Below are 23,082 nucleotides of genomic sequence, written 5' to 3'. Positions count from 1 at the left end.
TGTGTACAGTGAGGCTGTATTGAATTTTGCAGCGCATAATCCTTTTCTGCAAATACTATCAACTATAACAACAACAACAATAACAACAACAACTTTACTGAGTCCAAATATATTTTTATTTTTCTTCATCATCATCGGAGCCTTAGGCCCCTATGGTTATACCACGCCAGGGAGACACACATCGAAACACGAGTATTTATTTTCGCTTTCGAGACTTGTCAGATTTTCCCGATGCAACACAATATTCAGTTTGCTGTCACGAAGGTAAGCTTTTCTTGTCGTGAGGATATATTTTTCTCGCAAAAACCGCAAGTTTTTTGTACGATCAGTACTTTCATTCGGTATATTTTGCTTGTTGACAGTCGATCAGATCATCTTATAGATAATATGAACCATCCTTTTCTTGCAAGACAAAGAACAAATCACAAACAAATCACGTGACTGCTGAGGGCAAACATACTCCGAAATGTTCGATGCTTTCTTTGTTACAAGTTTTACAGTTCACAGATATGTAGCCATCCATGTCGAACCTAAGTCTTGCAATGAATGTACTAAAATCAATGAGCAGGAATCATCTGATTTTGTTTTGGGGTGAAGGATTAAGACCTGGTAAGGAAAGTAATGTCAGCAGATGGAGAAAAAAATATATTGATTCCCAAAAAATTGTTCCGACAAAGAGAAGTAAAAAACTTCGTTGCGATGCACCTTTGAGAAATCTAGTTTTGTGTGGGCGCGCCGCCAACGTCAGCGCTGTGCGCGTGTGAGTTTTACGCGAACACCCGTAACAAAAGTATGTGACCTTGCACAATGCTTTTGTTACAATGACAGACCCTGGAAAACATATTTCAGGGTTTGTGTCACAATATAATAACATTCAGACGATCGATTGTTCTGCCGTAAGTATACCTGTTGGATTTTAATAACTCTTTCTTCAACCAATTTATTTGTTAACATTTTATGAACGTAATATCTTTTGTCAAACGCTTCTTCCACAGCTAGCTTCAATATATCGGACAGTTGGCTAACTTTCGTGAAAGTCGTATTTTTGTAAAAACAATTGAATGATTATGGGGGAAGTTCCGCTTGAAACCTTGAAGTGTGACTGCCAATATTTTCCAAATAGCTATATAGGTATTGACACTACTAGGTGGCTAAGACGTTTGACTGATTTCAAAAGATGATTAGCGACAGTTTTATCATCGAGGTGGGGATGATTTTTATTGTAGGAAGGTTAGATCATTACATCCATGGTTAGATCGAAGAAATAAACGCAACAGACCTATATATTACCGAACACATCAACCCTGAGAAAACAAACAAAATTTCTGTCATTCGGCTATTCAAAATGACAATGACAATGCTCCAAGTTATAAAAAAGCTTTACCTAAAATTCCACTTTCGCTTGACAGTTTTTGTCAGCCCGATTATCTGTCTTTTTGTGTCCATTCAGTAAGATTTTACCTATCCCGCCCGGCATTAGAAATAGCTTCCTGAATCCGAACACAAATACGATTCCGAATATAGGTACAAACGCAACACGGGGCTCAAGTTGCAGACGGACGGAACGATTGCACTGTTGTCTGATCCAAACAGTTTTAAATTTATCCCCAGATCACCATGTTATCTAGGGCTTGTATAGCTCGAAGGTGAGTACCATGAAAACTATGCAAAGGAGCACCGAAACATCGTAAAGTTTGGATTGCTTTAATTTGTGCCGAAGTGAGATTGAAGGTACCGCACTGTACTCATGGACCTGAACTTCGGGTTCGTGCACCCACGGTCCCTCTGAACACGCGGTGTGTACCGTTAGAGTTCAGATAGCATCGCACCAACAAGAAACAAATATGAACCAGTGAATGTTTCCATCTCAGTAGCTGCTGTCGATACATCTTCAACTTCTTATTTGCAATTGTAGAATTTATCAACGGATTGCATAGTTTATACATGTAAGATTGCTGTTCGAAACTGGCTGGAACTGCATACTGTAGTTTGCGTACGACAAGGCTGTGATTGCAATTCGTGCCGAGTATTACTGGCGTAATGATAGTTGGTTCTCTTGTGGGCTACATGGAAAGCTCATTCCCGTCGGCCACCCCACGAAATAATGGTACAATCCGGGGGAGGGGTAGCTCCGACCGTGGCACTACATGATGCTCCTTGTGTCTAGTGATGAACACACGTGGGCCCTTGGAGTATTATGCAGTGTGAACATGGTGTGAAGTAGCTGTATTTACGTAGAAGCCCCCCAAGCACCTTGCTGCGGTTCCATCGCCCTACCACTCCCTGTCTGGTTGTTGTGGGGAGTGGGGGCTATGGTTTAGTCAATTGAAAAAGTGCACAGTCGTGCACGATGAAAATCTTGCAGGGGAAAGTGAGCATTTTTCTTGCAATTCTCCAGTAAAACAACAAAAAAACATTAAATCCGGAGTCGGGGTGCATCGATTGCCTACCTATAGAAGGATGCCTACATAGATGTCCATTTTCCTCTCTGTTTAGTCACTTTTTTGAGTTTTATCGAGCGGCTGCCGTAGAAAAATCCGCCATCATGGATATTAAACTGTTGACCTATGACGTCACATTCTAACATCGGGATCTCAACAAAAACACATGTTCTTGGTCGATACTTTGTTTAGTATGCAAACTTCAGCTGCGTAATCAAATCTACTCTCCAACAATATTTTTTTTCAACACTTTAATTGCTGTAAACGTGTTTTTAGCTACTATAGACTATAGTCTATAGAAGCTATTGGGATGGGTATCCGTCCGGCGTCCGTCGTCAGTCTGTATGTATGTATGTATGTATGTATGTATGTATGTATGTCCGTTTGTGAGGCGTCCGTCCACTCAAATATCTTGAGAACCGCAGTACTTACTGATTTGATATTTGTTGTGTAGATGAAAAATACGATTTTGAGAAACTATTTTTTTTAATTTTTTGATATTGTTGAAAATAGGCAAATTAATGCCAAAAAAGGTGTTTTTGGTAAAAATCTTCTTCTTCATAACCGCTGGTCAGACAGCTTTGTTATTTGGTATACAGGTCCCTAGGGGTAACCCAACTTAGACTTGTTCAAATTGTGATGAAATATGCAAATGTGTATTTTTAAGGAATTTTTTGTCATTTTTGGTCAAAATTTGACTTACATTGTATGTAATTCTTGTACTGTATAAACCCTATCAATTCACCCAGAAAAAAATAATTAATATGATTTTAAATAATTGAATTAATTAGGAAATCATCAAAGCCAAAATAATTTTAGTGTAGAATTATCAGAAAGTTCAACTTTTTTTGACAGTTCATAGTGAAATGCTTACCATCTTGGAGGATTAAAACATGTAAAGGCAACTTTCCTGAATCCCAACTTTGACATATTCTGAACCGTCATTTATTGTGCTTTATGTTATCTAAAAGAAATTGCTCAAAATAGTCAATAGAGATAGAGATAGAGATAGAGAAAGTTCTAATTTCCATTTATGGTTGACTTGGTAAGGATAAAATAAAATTACTTTTTGAGGAATAAAATAGAGTGGTCAATTAAAAGAGTGGTCAAAGTGATAGGGTTTTTATGGTAAAGCTGGGCTGTATAAAGATTCCTCATGTGCTATTTATAGCAATTATGCAATCTGTGTAAACAGTACAATGAAAGTGTAACATGATTCCTTATAATGCTTTTGATGACCTTGAACTTCTTAAGTTTCAAACCTTTGTCTCTTCAGTGTGCTTTCTCTGAGTATGTACAGTCTCAACTTATTAAACAGAACTCACAATGTTAATCAAAGATATCCACCTTCTTCATCAATACATGTGTCACAAAAGGTTATTCTCTACATAACTCAACAGAGCTCTGTCAACTGTTGAGTTGCTTGTTCTTTCAAAACCGCTGGTCAGACAGCTTTAATATTTAGTTTACTTGTCCGTAGGATGACCTTAGTGAGATAATTTCATACAGTCAGGAAATACTTAATTTTGTATCCATGTCTATAGTAGCTTCAGGGACTTTGGCCCTATGTTTTGTGAGACCCCGATGTCAGAATGTGACGTCATAGGTCAACGGTTTAATATCCATGATGGCGGATTTTTCTACGGCAGCCGCTCGATAAAACTCAAAAAAGTGACTGAACGGAGAGGAAAATGGACATTTATGTAGGCAATTCCTTCTATAGGTAGGCAATCGATGCACCCCGATTCCGGATTATGATGTTTTTTTGTTGTTTTTCTGGAGAACTGCAAGAAAAACGCTCACTTCCGCCCGCAAGATTTTCATCGCGCACAACTTTTCACTTTTTCAATTGACTAAACTGTAGCCCCACTCAACAACCAGCCAGGGAGTGGTAGGGCTACGGAACCGCAGCAACCAAGCACCTATTTGTTGAAGTGCGGTAGCAAGTTCCTGTCATTGACCGGAGAGAAAGTTTTTCTCTAGGGTCTATGTTTCTGCAGACAGAACTTGTAAAACATTAATTGTCCATTCAAAATGCCAGTTGGCATTTCATAATTTTCGTCTAACCGGTTTGTAATCGAAACTAAGCACCAAAATAATGAATAATGAATATGACACATGACATGTAGCTCCACATACACAGGCATTCGTTACCTTAGCAATGTCCATGAGCAGGACTACATCAGCCAGGCTAACGTAAGAGAGAAATCACCAAGGTATGAAACAGGCCTGATAAAAAAATGGGGTACCTTAGTTTTCAACTGGCCGTTTTGGCTGCCAAAACAAACGAAATACTACATTCATCTACCTTTTTGGTTACAAATTTTCATCATCTCCTATTAAAGAAATCAGTGTACTAAATTTTTCAGCCGTTTTGAAGGAATTCCCATATTTTGAGACCAAGCATCACAATTTCGAATGATCACAACCAATTGGGCAACGTTAACCTTATTATCATGACTTTTCATTCTGGCATGTCATGTGTGTTCAGTTACGATGAAAATGCAGGAGTGGCACTGACAGTGACATTCATGGTACTGGTGTGTGTTGTTGATTGTTTGAGATTCATTGCCTTTCATGCTCAAATTAAGATTATGTTAAGAGCAGTAATAAGGCAATACTTACTTTGATCAGTTTTGAGGCCTACAGAGGTTACTGTGAAACATTTCTCCTGCGTCTCCATCTTAGCCAATCATATGTGCGGCAATGAAATGTCATAAGGTTGCCCGATCTGTTGTGATCATTCAAATTGTGGTGTCTGGTCTCAAAACACGGGGAATCTTGTGATTTTTAAAAAGATGGTGGAATTCTGCAACCAATGAAGAAAATGAGTGTAGTATTCTGTTTATTTTGGCGGCATAAACAGCCACTTGAAAATTTGGGTTGCGGATTTTTAGCTCCCATAGCCATATGTATATATGGCAATGGAAGCTATTCTATAGGCTAGGAAAATGTCTGTATGTATGTATGTCTGTATGTCTGTATGTCTGTGTGTCTGTATGTCTGTATGTCTGTATGTCTGTCCGTCAACATCAAAAACTCCAAAACCGCTGTACATTTCATCTTGATATTTGGTGTGTACATGGATGATGGGCTGTAGATGAGATTTTGTTCAAATGAAGTTGTCATTGCCAAAAATATGCAAATTAAGTGAAAAAATGTAAAAACAGTCAAAATTGAAAAAACTCAATAACCACTGAGCAGATTACATGAAAAATTAGCATGTAAGTACTTTGGGCTGACATGAAATGATTGTGCGCATCTTGGTCAGTATCTTGGACTTGCGATTTTTCATGAATTTTTTTGTAATTTTCTCCCATTTTTGGTCAAAAAATCTCCTGCTCTGAAACCACCAGTCCGATTGATTTGAAACTTGGTATGGAAGTGCATAGGAGTGACCTTTCCCAAATTTGGGCAAATCGTGGTGAAATTTGCATATTTTTAGTTTACACGTCCATAGATTCCCATGTATAAGGCAGATCTCCATAGACTCCCATGTATAAGGCCACAAAAATAAAATTTAGTTTCTCATCGTATTCATATTGCAAAAAGGATGCAGTGACACAATTTTTAGTCCCAACGGATGAAGTCCAGTGAGCTTATAGATTGGGTCATGTCCGTCTGTTCGTCCATCCGTGAGTCCATCCGTTCGCGCAGATATCTCGGATATTTTGACAAAATGTCATGTGACCTTGATGACCTTTGATCTCAAATATACATATTTGTCCATAACTCAGTAACCACAAGGGCTACCACCCTTCATATATGGTATGATGGGACAGCTTATGACGCCACATGTTGTACCTCATTAATTATGCACATATCTAATTTTGAGCGAGCCAATAGAGCTAGAGGTCTGATTTTTGGTATATAGGGATAACTTAGCAATACAATTTTTTTGACAAAATGTCACATGACCTCGGTGACCTTTGACCTCAAATATACATATTTGTCCATAACTCAGTAACCACAAGTGCTACAGCCTTCATGTATATGGTATGATGGGACACCTTATGACGCCACATATTGTAGCTCATTAATTATGCGCATATCTAATTTTGAGCGAGCCAATAGAGCTAGAGGTCTGATTTTTGGTATATAGGGATAACTTAGCAAAACAATTTTTTGGACAAAATGTCACGTGACCTCGGTGACCTTTGACCTCAAATATACATATTTTTCCATAACTCGGTAACCACAAGTGCTACACCCTTCATGTTTGGTATGATTGGACACCTTATGACGCCACATACTGTACCTCAATAATTATGCGCATATCTCATTCTGAGCGAGCCAATAGAGCTGGATGTCTGATTTTTGGTATATAGGGATAACTATAGGAGAGAAATTTTTTGACTAAATGTCATGTGACCTCGATGACCTTTTACCTAAAATATATGTTTATGTCAATAAATAAGTAACCACAAGTGCTATGTCCTTTGTATTTAGTAGGATGGGAGACCTTATGACAACACACGCTTTACCTCATTAATTATGTACATATCTAATTCTGGGCAAGCGAATAGAGCTAGAGATCTGATTTTTTGGCATATAGGGATTAATTAGCAATATAATTTTTTTTTTCAAAATGTCATGTGACCTCGATGACCTTTGACCTTGATTATACATATATATGCATATCTCAGTAACCACAAGTTCTATACCCTCCAATTTTGATAGGATATTAGACCTTAAGATGTCACATCTTGTACCACGTTTATAATGCACATATGTATTTCTTGGCTGGCCAATACTGCTAGAGGTCTGATCTTTTTTCCCGATTTAGAACCATAACTTAGACATGCCTCATGTGTTTCAAATTGGGAACAACGACATAGACCTATGTGCCCATAGATCTCAACATATACACTCCAGTGATACTTCTTAATGACCACATTTTCCTGCCCCATCAAGACTAATACTCCTATTACAAGTGGGGACTATGTCATTGTAAATGACTTGTTGATTTAATGGTTGTATCACAGTATTCGATATATCTAATTCTGTATTTTTTCCATTTTATATTCTGAATAATTACATTAAACATATTTCACTGTCTCCAGTACATTTCATTTAAGTATTTTCACTTCATGCACTTTATCCCTTTCACACATGTTCAAATATCTGACCAGAGAACAAACACTAAATAGTCCAGGATGGGAGCTACAGTGTCATTGACGCTATTTTTTTTTATTAGGCCTATAATTTCAAACCATGGTGATTTCTTTTTTGCATTAGGCTGTTGAACATAGTCTTGCTCACTGACATTGTCTAGCAAACGAATGTCTGTGAACATGCCTGTAATGTACATAATTCTCTTGTTCTGCAGGCTGTTGAAAAACCCCTCTGTATTGGGTTGTGCAGTGGCAAGAAGCAAACATACTCTGCCTGACTTACCGTATGCATACAGTGCTCTTACCCCGGTCATTTCTGCTGAAATCATGGAACTGCATCACAAAAAACATCATCAAACATATGTGAACAACTTGAATGGTGCTTTAGACCAGCTGACAGAAGCACAAGAAAAAGGTGAGTTATACATAACATTTTTACAGTACACATATTGGCTGCTTGACCATGATGATGGTAACAGCATACTTTTGTTTCCCTTAGGGCCTGTGAGTGGCATAAAAAAATTAACTAGACTTATCAGTAATATGTGTTCAGTCTGGTTTGTATAGGTTATGCTTTCAAACTTGTCCAGGTTAGGGGCTGTCAATACTTAAGCTGACCAATGACCTATGGAATTTCTTCATTTACAGGGAAAGTGGTAAGAGCTCATTTCATTTTTTTCCCAAAAATCACAAAACGATGTTCAAATTGGTTCATACAGTCAGGATATGTAACAATATTGGGAGAAACACAGAAGTGTAGGGCCTTAGAGCGGCTAAAATTAGTTGCAAAAGAAAAGAATTAAAAATAAAACTACTGGATCTTGATTTCATCTTTAGATTAAAATTGATAGTGTATATTTGAACAGAGAAGGAGAGTGAATGAAGAAATAACCTGGTTGTGTATCAGCTTTAATTATCGAGGGCCCTAACAGTTGTCCAAACTGTTACCCAGTAGGGTAATAGTTCCAAATTCTTAACCAGCAAACTTGCTGTCTCCATGTACCAGCATTCAAATGATGTGTATCATGTGACCATACGTTGACAAATCATGACAGAAATTCTTGATGAGATGTTACATTCAGCAGGAAACTTACTTCACTAGCAGGTTTAGCTGGATTGTATTTAGAAAGGAGACTAAAATTGACTTTAGCATTCAATTAAAGGGTTAAAACAATACGGCAGGTTAATTGACAGGATATACATGTAGATGCAGCAGACACTGACATCAAGCAGACACTGACTTCAATCAGTGACGTACTTTGGTAAACAAATGAATTGTTCAAAAAATGAAGTTTCTCTTATGCGCAACTGCTCCACTCTATTCTTGCCAGGTGATGTTTCCAAGGTAGTAGCCTTACAGCCAGCCCTCAAGTTCAATGGTGGAGGTCACATCAACCACACTATCTTCTGGCAAAACTTGTCACCTGATGGCGGTGGACAACCCACTGGTAAGGTTATGTAATCAATATTTCCCTTTCATAATGATTGCTTCTAATCAGTGACATAACTTTGACATATCAACTTTGCAGACAACAAAATACCCCAAAACTTTCAGTGTTCTTTATTAATCCCCCTAATAGGGTAAACCTGTCCCCCCTCTCCACCTCCCTTTTGCTTTGTGTAAGTGAAGCACTGCATCATCAAATAATGGTGGGCAACTGATTAATCCTGCAGTGGTTTTGTCCATCCACTCCCCTCAAACTATCAATCTGTAGCCTCTCCATTCTCACCATGCCTGTGCCAGTAATCTTTCATTCCCATTATTCACTGATTGTGTTTATCTTGATATGGTTACCCTGTGAGCATTTTTCACAATATTACAAGATAAGTTAAATTTTTGTGTTTTGCACATATTGTTAACACATTGGTGTGCATATTTGGTATGAAAAGATTCTCCAATGAAATAAAAAGCATGTAGGGTTATCATTATTAGAGTTTTGTCAGAAGATGATTGTTAAGGTAGAATGCACATCAAAACTCAAAGTTTGAAACCATTGCACAAAGTGCAAACAACAATTCTCTCACATGAGATAATCCAGATTTAAAATCAGCAGCTATTGGGCAAATTATGTTATTAGAGAAACAATCACTGAAACTTACCAGTACATGTAATTCAAAATGGCCACTGTTCCTCTGTATCATTATAGAGAAATTTAACTTTTCAATTTTCACAAAAGCAAGAGTGTGAAATCAGCATTTACAGCAGAGGCTTAAGGTGGTTGAAAGGCTAGAGCGTCAGTTATAAATTTCAACAAAACTATTAAAATATAAAAGTAGTCAACATTCTCTGTGGAATAAAAAAAACTAGACATTTGGGCACAAAGGCATTGCAGAGTTATAGCCTGTTAAAACTTCTGAAAAACTGACCAAATAAGAAGAAGTTGGGGAGTCCTTAGTGTATTAACTAGGTAGAGGTCCCCTAGCTGTTAATAAAATGTTTGAAAAGGGAAAGTCATTATTTGCTGTTTTTCAGGAAAGTTTGACAAGGTGGTGCTGGCATTCAGAGTGAGTGACTGCTATTGTAAATGCATTTTAGATTCTTTGAGTGTCAAAGAGGTGTCAAAAGTGAGATTAACCAAAAAAAACTGCTCTATGACTTCAAAAGAGGGGTGCAAATATGGCTTGTTTTCAACATTTTTGACAGAATAACAGTTTTCCTACATAATTGTATACCAATTTAATCCAACTTTGAAATGAGATATGGACATGGAATTTTTACAGCCTATTAACAAGGTTACAGATAAGATTTGTACGCACAATTTCCTGTATTTGAAGTACTTTTTGAAAAATCACATTTTGAAATTTGAAAGAATTTTTAATAATTTTTTGATATGTAAACCCTGTAAAATCATAAAAACAAATTTTATTTACAAATCCTGCCGTACAAATCTTACAATAAATAGTGTCAACATATTTATAACTAATTTGGTAATATTAATACTATCCAATTTTTATTAAATTCAAATATGTAAAAAAAATATGAAAAATTAAATTTTAATATTTACTGGTGTCATATTTCAAAATCATGGCTGCAAATATACAATTTTTATATTCTTTGGAGAAAATATTAACTAAGGGAGTTATCCTGAAAATTTGAACTAAATATCTTGATTCTAACACTTGAAACTTGACATTAACTCTGAGAAAAGAATTGGTGCAAAAATAGCCTTTCCAACCACCTTAACTTAATATAGTATTCCAAAATGTGCAATAAAATAATTTGTTCCTGGGTGGATTCAGCCAGTAACACCACCACCACTGCCTATCTTTTAAAACAGGGGACTTGTTGCATGCCATCGTACAAGACTTTGGTAGCTTTGACTTGTTTGTTGCTAAGATGAGTGCGGCCACAGTTGCTATCCAGGGATCTGGCTGGGGATGGCTTGGATATAACAGAGATACTGACAGACTAACCATTGCTACCTGTGCTAACCAGGATCCATTGGAAGCTACAACAGGTGAGTGTATAGATGTTCATGAATGTTTCGGTCTACATACCGCAGATTTAGCCGAGCGGTTCTCTCTGTGGCCTCTCCGCTAGGCGACTGATGCCGTATGTTGTGGGTTCGAACCCGATTGAAAACTAGCCGTATATCTACCCACTGGGGCAATTGGAACTTAGGTAGGATGTGCCTCAAAAGTGAAACTTTCAACCATTCTCATACCAAATTACGAGTTAAAATCAGAGGTCTCAGTGCAGTTTGGTACCATAGAAACAAATTATTTAACATTTTCAATTTGCAGTTGAGTATTTACAATTCAAAGTGGCTGCCATCCCTATGTTAAGTCTATGGGGAAAAATGAAAATTTTGGATTTTTGAAAAACAAAGACTAAACATTTTTCTTACTCGAAGATCTTATGGAGCCCCCGAAAGTGGTAGATCAGAAAAGCATTGCAAAAGTTTGAGTCTGAGTATCTGTCCCCAAGATGCATTCGATACAGACAGTTGTGTATAGTTATTGTATGATAATATTTGAGCCAACATTTTTTTTTACTTCTTTCACTAGGGTTGGTTCCACTGCTTGGAATTGACGTCTGGGAACACGCCTACTATCTCCAGTACAAGAACGTCAGACCAGACTATGTGAAAGAAATCTGGCAGGTAGTCAACTGGCATGATGTGGCTCAGAGATATTCCAACGCCAAGTAAAACATGTCTTTTCAATGCCATATGCCTTCTAATAACACACAACCCGTGTACCGATATCATTTGAGTGTTGAACTTTTGACGCGATGTTTCCTCTGAGCTTTCAGAGATTGCTTGGTGTTATACAATTTTTTTTTTCTGACGGGTAGAATAAAAACAAAAACAAATCTCTACTTCAAATACCGTACTTCTTCCAATAAATATTACTCTTGAACTAACAAGTTGACAACAGTAGTCAGTTTTGATAATTTGAGAAATGACAGTCAGGGAGCTGTGAGAATTAGGACTCTGCAAATAGTGTATTGAAAAATGTTGTATCCGTGGTCCATTTATAGGAAAGCTGAACCAAAGCATTTCATATGATACCTTCTACTCTGAGTTTGTTGTAAAAAGTTTCCACAAGTTGATATACCTGCTGTGGGCAGGCCAGCACACTGAAAACTTCAGTGGTAGGCATTTGTGATACCTTCTAGGCTGAGACTGTTTAATAAAAAGTTTCCACAAGTTGATATATACGGTACTGGTGTTCACGTCGACTTCTCCATTTGAAATTTACAAAACCTCTAATCTTCTCTCCTCAGAGAATAGATACTGATGTGTAATGTGAAAGGGGACCACTTGATTTTCAAAAAATTAAAAGTGGGAGAATGACTGTAGCAGGTATCGTTCATGTATTCATCTGCTTGATTTGAAAAAAGCATGTTAAACATACTGACATTGCTTGTTCCTGTTTGTTAATGAGTGTGAATGAAATACATATGCTTTTATCCCGTGTTATAGTATTGGTTACTATATTGCAGTGGTGTAAAGGGATGACGTTGCTATGTGATTGAAAAATCTTTGGTTTATGCCTTTGTAGATAATCTTTGAAAGGTAAAAAAAATAAAAGATTTCAAATTCAAAAGAAACTTTATTTAGTATTTCAATTTTTTCATGACATGAATTCATGTGAGCATTGACAGAAATACGATTTAGACATATCAGCTTTCAATTGACAAATGCCACAGTAGTGCACCACACTTTGATTGTATTCAACACTTTGACATCCTGATATTCAGAAGCTGAAAGTTCTTCTGTGAGAGAAACTGGTGAATTTCTAATCGTTTGCTCAATACTGGTAGTCAGATTTTGGCATCCAAAACTGTGTGTGTGTCCAAGCATAAGCACTACATGATCTGTTGAGGTGTTCTAGATAGATGTGCTTGATTATTGCTCACTGTGTGCACTTGTCTCAAGTCAGAAATCTATTTAAGGGCTCTATGAAGATTGATTTTTCTTGAACAAAGTTTTTCATCAACAGATATGTTTTTATTGAAGACACAACATATTCATGAAGTTCTAAAAAAAAAATTGTTTACAGTCAACAAGAACAGTATCTATATAATAAGCAGATCTGGAAATAGATACCCAGACCAGAGGTCTTCAGTTACAATATCAAATTTTTATTTCAACAACAACAGAGACAACAACAACATTTTGCAATTATTGCTCATCAGGTCTCAACAAATTCTTTGTACCCTTATCAGTATACAAAATTTATACATGCAGTAACAACAAGGATATATCATAGCAGAAATGAGATACGTAATCGCTGCTTGATGTATCCAATAACTTCCACTACACTGACAAACATTGTTAGTAGTGACACAAATACATGTACTGCAAGAGTTATTAACAGAAATAGCATGATACCACTGTTTCAAGAACAAACAGCTACGGTGCACAAGGATCGCTGCCTTTTGTTGATGATCTTGTTTTAAATTTTGAGGGAAATATTCTACTCTGTCATTGCCACAATGTGAATCATATTTATTGGCCTGTTTGATAAATGGAAAGTTTTCAAAGTGTTTGTCTTACTGTACAAAAACTTTAATTCTGTTATTTTCTCTGTCTGCTACAACCACCCTACTTGGTTTATCACTGGTCAGTGCTAAACCAGTGGGGCAGTTCAGCCCATCTGTGTCACTATCTATGCGACAGACAAACTTGCCATCACAATTATACTTCAGTATGTGGTGGTTGTCACTCACATATACATGTCTGTCGTTCTCTAAGGCTATTCCCCTAGGGTACTTCATCTGGCCTTCCCCATTCTGATTTCCAAAGGAATACAAGTATTGGTCATCGGTGCCAAATACCTGAACACGGTGGTTACATGAATCGGCGATGAATACCAACCCACTATTTGATGCGGTGATGCACCAGGGCCATTTGAATTGGGCATGACCTTTACCCTCTGACCCAAATGACTTAAGGTATTTGCCATCTTGTGTGTAGACCCTGACACAATTACCACCACAGTCGGTCACATAGACATTGCCATTCACAGGACTGACAGCCAGCCCTTGAGGGGTTTTCAACTGCTCTTGCCCAAAACACCTGATAACAATGCCGTTCTCATCACTGACAACAACTTGCCTATTCTTATCATCTAAACTGAAACACAAATTATCTTCTGTGACGGTTACATCGCATGGTGAGTAAACACCTTTGAAATTTTGAAATTTGAAGATTTTCCGAACACTGCCTTCTCTATTGGTTATTTGTAACCTGCCATTATTCCTATCAGCTACAACAAAGTCTGAGTCCTTGTTGACTGCAACACTGTAGGGTTCACGGAATTGTCCTGGACCACTGCCTTTGCGACCAATTGTACGCACTAATCCTTTAACAACAGGAATGCTGATGAGGCTACCAGGAATTGGTTGACTTCCTATCGCCATGGATACTTGATATTTGCCATCTTTTTGGCCTTCAACCATTATCCCATGCGTTCCATCTCCATTATCTTTGACTGTGATATTTTCTGATGACGCATCTGGATATACTACCTTAGCTGTCACCGGTTGTCTTGGTACGACTTGATTTCCATCAGAATCTTTGGTAATTACCAGTAACTCCACCGAATCACCTTTCAGGAGCTGCTTGGGAACATTTTGAACAGAACACTGAGAAATGCACACATCAGACTTCAATACTCCCAGAATGCTGTGGGCAGGGGGAATTTCATGAGGATGGAACACTACTTTCTCTTGCTGCTCTTGTTTTGGATTTTCCATGGCAAGGAGCTGCTGTGTGCGATATTCCACATCAACTTTAGTGGAGAGACGTTGGGCAGCACTCCCATGATGCATCAGTGTTTCCATATAATGGCATGTACTCTTGATACTGCCATGTTGCAGTTCCACTGCATCAACAGCCACGCTTGCTCTCTTTATTTTTATTTCATAGCTCTTTTGTAGTTGTCCAGCGAGATTCTGCTCTTCTTCCCTTATCTGTTGGATCATGTTCTCTGCTTTCATTCTCAACCTGTGAACCTCTGTATCTCGTAGTGCACTCAGCTCACTGAGTAGCTCCTTTGCTTCAGTCTCACTTGATTCAACTTCTCTCTCCTTTGTTTTTAGTTTCTCCACCATTGCTTTCATGTCTCTGTCATAGTCCTCTGCCGCATCAGTCAAGTCACTGTGGATGTGTTCTGGAATGCGATGTTTGACAATCGTGCAGTCACTGCAGATGGGGACCTTACAAGTCTCACAGAAGAATTTCAGTTCATTTTTCAGGTGGACAGTGCAGTAGTCAACAGCTTGTAACGCCTTCGGCCTGGTCTGTATCTTCTTATGTTCTTCAATAGTCAGCACGCTGTGTGTCTTTGTTGCTGGTAGATTTTGATGTACCTTAGCACAGTTGCTGCAAAGGTGACACTTACCGGTACATTCTTCACAAATCAATGTTGCTTTGCCTTCCTGACACACTGTACACATCAGATCATGTTCCTGCACAGCCACTGACAGTTGCTGTATTTTCTCGATCAAATTATCCACAAAGAAGTTACCCTTGATGGCTGGCACACCCCCATCAGGCACCATATGTTGCTGTCTGCATTCAGGGCAGATCAGAGATCCTCCACTCTTTTCAACCAGAGTGATCAGACATTGCTGGCAGAATGTGTGCAGGCAAGATAGAATCTTTGGAGTTTTGAACTGCTCCAGACAAATGCTACAGCACAGGAAATCTTCATCAATCTCCTCTAGTAGTTTCGTTTTGGTAAATGCAGTCGCCATTGTGTAAGAAAATCAAACAGGAAAAATGCCTCTGTGTTGAGAGCGCCCCCTTAGGTTGTTGTCAATGTATAAAAAAGAAGTCACGCTGATTTGCTGGTTTATATTACATATTCTGAATGTGTGGTTTTTGCCATGTAACTAGGGGGTCTTGCTTGACCTATATTTGTTAACAATGTTTGCTGATCAATGACCTCAACAACGTTCTTATTTTAAGTGTAAATTCTTGAATTGCTAGCTCAATGGATGTGTTTGGATTTGTAATTTTTCATTTCATGAACACAAAAAGTAATGTTATAGAAAATTGACATTCATGCATTGCAGACTCCACAGCCTGACTACAACTTTAAATTGGGCAGTGTACCTTCAAGAAGGAAGTAGTGTACACTCCTTGCCAACCACTTCATACTAACACCACAGATATTTGACATCTCAAGGTTACCAAGCTCTTGCTCACAGATTGTTTTATGGCCAAGATGGATTTGATAAAAATCGATGTGCTCATTGTGAGTAAAAATCAGTACGGGTGTATTCTGTAAGTGTATGTGGTTACTGATGTCACAGAATTGACAAGAAGTTCAACAGACAAGTTCCAGATATTAGAGTTGAAGGTTTTTGTTTGGTGTGATTCATTTAGAATCAAAGTCTGAGTCATTTTTTTTTTTTGCCAATTTGATAGAAATACCGAACAGACTGCACTAAAGCTGTTCCTTTGGAAAAAAGAAACACTTGGCACCGCACAAACATGGATGTGTTATGCTGTCATACGCTGACCATTTGAACCATACACCTTCAAGAGTCTATGTTTGCATAAAATTGTGGTGTTTTCAAGGAATGAACATAAACTGTAGAATTTCAAAGATTGGACGTTGGTGGCGTGCTCCACATTTGACACTGCCCTAACAACTGAGGGCGCAAATGTAGAATTACAAAGATGTGCAATGCTTTTCCATTATATCACAGAACCATAGTATCTTTACACCTCTGGCAGTACCATATAATTTTTCACATTTTGATTTTATTGTAAGCATGGTCTTTCACAGTTTTCAGAGAAATTTTCATCATAAATACTTTGCCTAAACTTGTTGCACTTGAAATTGTTGTGAATACCCGCCATGTTATTGTCCTTTGATTGTGTGTGTGTTCATGTTACATCAGAATACACCTCAGGGATCAATAATCTGACTGAAATATCTGATAATTAATAACTGCATATAGGCTTGCTGAGTCTGTTCGCATAAAAGTCTCAAAACAGAGTAAACTCAAGGGCACTTCCACAAACTGTTGTGTTGATAATAAGGTGATCGCGAAATTGAAGCAATAAACTTTGGCACTGTAGCATAGAATAGTGGGATAACATCAGCTTGGCTAGCCAGTAACTACTGCATATGTCTGAGAAAAGCCAAGAACAGGGTGAGTAACTGTGAGTCAAGTGACCAGTGGGCCTGTCTAAGGTGTATGGTCTATGGCTTGTGTGATGTCATCTTCACACATTTATTTAATTCTTGATTCCCAGTCTGATAGTCTTCCTGGCCTGATGAAATTTTGGTTTTGATGATGTAATTCTGAATTCTGACATTTTATGCCCCTGTACTGATGTACTGTTTCATTCAGCCATCAGAAACATCCAGACAACATTCACCTGTCATAAAGAAACTCTTTATTGGTGTTTCCTGAGTTACGATTAAACATTAACGATGTCACCAGCACGATTATGGAATTAAATAATCATAGAAGTAAGGACCAAAAATTGCACCATAACTTTCGTACTTCATCACCCCTTTACCACATATTCATGGAAATAAACCAGTACAATTGAAAGCAAAAGGATCACCCAAATAAACGATGAACAAGCTAATTGTTCAGACCTCAGAAACCAATTTTTGATTCAGTAAAATGTATTAAATGTGACTGCATCTCAATGAATGCTCCTCTGTGCCTACTTTGTAGAATCTGTCATTGAAATAGTAAATATTTGAATAATAAAAAGTTTATCATTGTAAATCATACATGTCAATGGTTGAGGAACAATCTTTTTAAAATTTGTATGACTTTACTTTCTATAAACTAAATTAGTTCATGCATGGTCTTATTGTGGGAGTTGTATGTAAGTATTTTAAGCACAGAGTGGTACTGTATGTGCAAATTTGAAGAAAATGAATAATGAATGGTGCCATGTTACAGCTGTCCCCAATGCAAATACAAATGCCAACAATAGCTTGGAATGGTGCAGTGTACAGTATGTAACACTGGGAATTCTCTGGGAAATGAAATTTTTTAACATTATACATGGCACTGAATGTCTTCTGATTTGCTTATGCATGCTGTCTTATGTGACAACTTATGACAGTGGCAGGCAATCACTCAGCTTTGTGAAAATCAAAAATTTCTATCCAAGGATTTGATATAGATTGGGAATAAACATAAATGACTATGGAACTTTGGTAACATTTCTGTTCTTCACACATATGGTCATTTTGGTTCAAACAGTAGGAAAAAATGTGAAAAACACTTAAGAACTAGTGAGATTTTCTTGATATACCGGTATTGCCTTTAACAAAGATTGCTCACCGTGTACCTTTATCTTGAGTCAGAAATCTATTTCAGGGTTGTAATTTATGAAGTTAAACTTTTCTTACAATTGGAAACATGCCTTTCTTCAAAGAAACAACATTCATCAAGTTCTAAAAAGATTTTCTTCAGAGTAAACATATGCAGTATCTTCATAATAGTGAGATTTTGGATATAGATATACCTAGACCACAACTCATCTTCGTTTATAATACTGTAAAAATATTGATTATTCACTGGGATTTAATTTCGCTTAACACAAAGTCCACGAAATTAAATCCCTGTGAAAATGTTAAATAACAATAGAATTTATTGTTTTACTGGCAAAAAACTGTGAACTTAAATCCTACTGAAATATCTTGAACATCAAAATACTGAAATTAAATTCTTGTGAAAATTAATGATTTTACACTATCAATTTTTAGTTTCAATCAGAAGAATCAATTTCTACAAGTATTTTTTTCTGCAGATGATGCTGAGAAAATTCTCTGCATTCCAATCAGTGTTTACAGCATGCTTGCGCGCAATAATGATATTCTTGGGAAAATGCAGCACATATTGCTAAATTGTGACAGCAATTTTTCCACAATGTCAAATTTCAGGATTTTACTACCTGACATTGTAACTTGCCTTTATCCCTATCAGTTACTAAAACATCATTGTACCTGTTGACTGTAACACACTGTGGGGGTAATAGCACTGTCATGGAGCACTTCCTTTGCGACCAATTGTACCCACCAATCCTCCAACAACAGGAATGCTGACAGGGCTACCAGGAATTGGTTGACTTCCTATTGCCATGGATACTTGATATTTGCCATGTTTTTGGCCGTGAATCATAATCCCATGCGTTCCATCTCCATTATCATTCACAGTGATGTCTTCCAATGATGCATCCGGATACGTTACCTTAGCTGTCACTGGTTGTCTGGGTACGACTTGATTTCCATCCGAATCTTTGGTTAATACCAGTAACTCTACCGAATCACCTTTCGGGAGCCGCTTGGGAACATTTTGAACAGAACACTGAGAAATGCACACATCGGACTTCAATACTCCCAGAATGCTGTGGGCAGGGGGAATTTCATGAGGATGGAACTCTACTTTCTCTTGCTGCTCTTGTTTTGGATTTTCCATGGCAAGCAGCTGCTGTGTGCGATATTCCACATCAACTTTAGTGGAGAAAAGTTGGGCAGCACTCCCATGATGCATCAGTGTTTCCATATAATGGCATGTACTCTTGATACTGCCGTGTTGCAGTTCCACTGCATCAACAGCTACACTTGCTCTCTTCATTTTCATTTCATAGCTCTTGTGTACTTGTTCAGTGAGATTCTGCTCCTCAAGTCGAATCTGTTGGATCATGTATTCAGCTTTCATTTTCACCTTCTGTACAGCTGTATTCTGCTGTACAGTCAGTTCACTGAGTAGATCTTTTGTTTCATCTTCACTTGATTCAACTTCTCGCTCCTTTGTTTTTAGTTTGTCCACCATTGCTGTCATGTCTCTGACATAGTCCTTTGCCGCATCAGTCAAGTCACTGTGGATGTGTTCTGGAATGCGATGTTTGACAATTGTACAGTCAGTGCAGATAGGCACCTTACAAGTCTCACAGAAGAATTTCAGTTCATTTTTCAGGTGGACAGTGCAGTAGTCAACAGCTTGTAACGCCTTCGGCCTGGTCTGTATCTTCTTATGTTCTTCAATAGCCAGTACACTGTGTGTCTTTGTTGCTGGTAGATTTTGATGTACCTTAGCACAGTTGCTGCAAAGGTGACACTTACATTCTTCACAAACCCATGTTGCTTCACTCTCCGACTTCTGACAAACTTCACACATCAAATCACATTTCTGCTCACTAGCCTTTGAAAGCTGCCGCACTTTCTCGATCAAATTATCCATGAAGAAGTTACCCTTGATGGCTGGCACACCCCCATCAGGCACCATATGTTGCTGTCTGCAATCAGGGCAGATCAGAGATCCTCCACTCTTTTCAACCAGAGTGATCAGACATTGCTGGCAGAATGTGTGCAGGCAAGATAGAATCTTTGGAGTTTTGAACTGCTCCAGACAAATGCTACAGCACAGGAAAGCTTCACTGATCTGATTCAGATGTTTCATTTTATTGAGAATAGCCTCCATCGTAACTGGTAAAATGAGGCGGGAATCATTCGCCTTTGGAAATGGAGTCTCCCCAAAGTTATCATTATTTTATAAAAAAAGAATTCATTCTGATAAACTGTACCAGGGGGTATATAACATTATTCTCAATATGAAGGTTTTTGATCTGCAACTAGGGGGCCTGTTTTGACCCGTACTTTTTTTATAGCAATATCTGTCGAGTAAAAACAAGGTCATAAATATTTTTTTGTGAATTTTTGAATTGCTTGTGCCTTAAACTTCTTCACATTGGTCAGCTTTAGCTTCAAAAGTAGAGAAAATATCTGGTTGAAAGTTGACATAACTTTGTTGAACTTGCTGGGACTGCACGGTCTGATTCCAATTGAAATTGCACGCTGTAATGACAAAGTCTTAACGCTACTTGTCTTCACATGATCAATGTACTTGCTGAATATACTCTACAAATGTGAATGAATTCCCTGTCACCTACATGTACCACTTTTTTGTCAACACTCTAACCACTAAAGTTCATAGTTTTAACCCTTCTGTATGGTGGAAGAAGACAAGGTTATCGACAACTTTTTTATAAATAAATTCGCAAAGATTTTTGAAAACAAACAAGCTCTTTTTGAGTGAGAAATAAGGTTATTTGTGAATTTGTGCAGTCACTGGTTTGAAAAATAACGTTTTCAACTAAACAAATATTGCTTTTGAGGAAGAAAAATTGGCAGTCACATTAAAACCCAGTACCATAGATGAGCAGCTCAAGATGACCTTATTATGTTATTACTGTGTTTCTTGGACCAGATAAGTTATCTACCTCAAATGATACCGATATTCGGATCTTATCATATACGTAGATTCACATACCCATGTAAACCTATGGAAAAAGGCGCTCTTACAGGCATGCAATAATTTGCCGTATCACGCCCAGGCACACTTTGCCCAAATAAGGTAGTGTGCGCGCATTTTCGAACTATTTCGTTGTTGTTGCTACGCGCGTTGCTATCCACGTACATTCCATTCGAAAGCACGTCAGTGCGAGATTCGAACCCGTTTCTATGCACTTCGCTCGTAGTTTTGAAGCAAATTGTAGACAGTTCTAATCTTATTCCGATCAAAATTGGTTTAAAACAAGTGTTTGATAGTTTCCTCTCAATGTTTTGCTGAGAAAGTGTATTTTAACGAGCAGAAACAACTACTCATCAGTGCTCATTCTGTAGTGACATTGGCGTTCGCATAGAACAAGCTCGCGACGCGTTCCACAACAGAACAAATGATAACATCGTACATATTAATCCGCAAAGTTGCGTAGCTCATGGTTTTTTAATGTACGCCTGTAACTTTAACAAAATTTTATTGATAAATACTGAAACATATCACAACCGTTCAATAAGGTATATGATAAAACCTTTACGGCCCAGATACGGGTTTTGCGGACCTCGGTCGACGTACGGCGTACAGGCCCTCGCACGCTCGGGCCCTTCCACCGTACAACCTCGGTCCGCAAAACCCGTATCTGATTATGTTTTGATGTCATATTCAACCTACTTTATTGAAAAAATCTTCAGTCTGAGCTTGAAAGGAATGAATGCAATCTATGTATTCAGGGCATTTCTACCAAACTCCAAATCTTTCAATTTGTCATTGCACTGGTCTATGCCAAGGGTATTTGTGAAGTCGCTGTAATTTTTCTAAAGCTGTTTATTCTCAGTATTTAAATCTGACAGGGCTGTTTTGTTTCAATGAACAAAATCTGATTGCTAGTATTTGCTGCTTCACTGAATCATCAGATAAGTCACACAACATTTACCCATATAATAAAAGTTTTTATTGGTTGTTCCTGAGTTATGTTAAAAAACATTAATTACTATCATAACCAAACTTATGGAAGACAACAATCATATGAAAAATATATCAAAACATACACCATAACTTTCAATACTTCAATACCTCTTTACCCTGTATTCCTATGACAGAACACAGTTGAAATGAATGGGATCATACAAATAAACATTAGAAATTTTATCTTTGGACTTCATAAAAACACTTTGGTGCAGTAAAATGTAATAAAATGTGAACTCTACCTAAATGAATGCCCATTTGTGTACATTTCTCAAAATCCCTCATTAACATATTAAAATTGTTGAATGTAAACAGGTTATCAGTACTTATTTTATATAAAATGCCATGTCTTAAGATAATATGCGTCTCAAAAGTGAACAACTTTTGCTCAAACTTTACTCAATGATGCATTCAAGCATTCTCTCACCAAACAATAAAATTAGGGGTCACCTTGCAAGCTTTGCCTAACATTTACCGATATTTGAAATTCAAAATGGCCACAATCCCTTGTAAACTCTATGGGGAAAAATTTAATTTTCAAGTTTTGAAAAACAGAGACAGTGAAATTTTTGTTGTCCAAGAGCTTTGAAATGAGCCCCTCCAAGTGGTAGATCAGAAAAGAATTGTAAAATTTTGAGAGACCAGATATCTGTCCCTGAGGCACATTCTATTCTAAAGGCCTATGGGCTGCACTCTTTTTACATTTCCATCATGACTTGCCTTTCAAACTACAATTTGTTCATGTATATAGTCTTGTTGTAAAATGTGCATATAAGAATTGATA

At 37.6% G+C, this 23,082-nt stretch overlaps 3 protein-coding genes across 3 annotated transcripts; 1 reads left to right on the top strand and 2 right to left on the bottom strand.

The window, feature by feature from the left end:
- Positions 1–1,504: 1,504 nt before the first annotated feature.
- On the top strand, positions 1,505–12,611 carry LOC139142738 (superoxide dismutase [Mn], mitochondrial-like). Its single transcript, XM_070712849.1, has 5 exons — positions 1,505–1,646; positions 7,771–7,970; positions 8,887–9,003; positions 10,834–11,013; positions 11,564–12,611. Exons 1-5 carry the CDS (start codon positions 1,618–1,620, stop codon positions 11,704–11,706), a joined length of 669 nt encoding a protein of 222 aa, XP_070568950.1. The 5' UTR covers positions 1,505–1,617; the 3' UTR covers positions 11,707–12,611.
- A 945-nt stretch (positions 12,612–13,556) lies between these two features.
- LOC139141649 (tripartite motif-containing protein 2-like) lies at positions 13,557–15,764 on the bottom strand. The gene has a single exon (XM_070711237.1). The coding sequence runs from the start codon at positions 15,762–15,764 to the stop codon at positions 13,557–13,559; it is 2,208 nt and encodes a 735-aa protein (XP_070567338.1).
- Positions 15,765–18,791: 3,027 nt separating this feature from the next.
- On the bottom strand, positions 18,792–21,886 carry LOC139142737 (tripartite motif-containing protein 2-like). Its single transcript, XM_070712848.1, has one exon. It carries the CDS (start codon positions 20,472–20,474, stop codon positions 19,035–19,037), a length of 1,440 nt encoding a protein of 479 aa, XP_070568949.1. The 5' UTR covers positions 20,475–21,886; the 3' UTR covers positions 18,792–19,034.
- Between the last annotated feature and the right edge of the window lie 1,196 nt (positions 21,887–23,082).

This window comes from Ptychodera flava, chromosome 10 (genome assembly GCF_041260155.1).
Source record: "Ptychodera flava strain L36383 chromosome 10, AS_Pfla_20210202, whole genome shotgun sequence".
NCBI classification, from domain to species: domain Eukaryota; kingdom Metazoa; phylum Hemichordata; class Enteropneusta; family Ptychoderidae; genus Ptychodera; species Ptychodera flava.
Note: the sequence above shows the minus strand (reverse complement) of the source record. Positions and strands in the feature narration are given on the sequence as shown.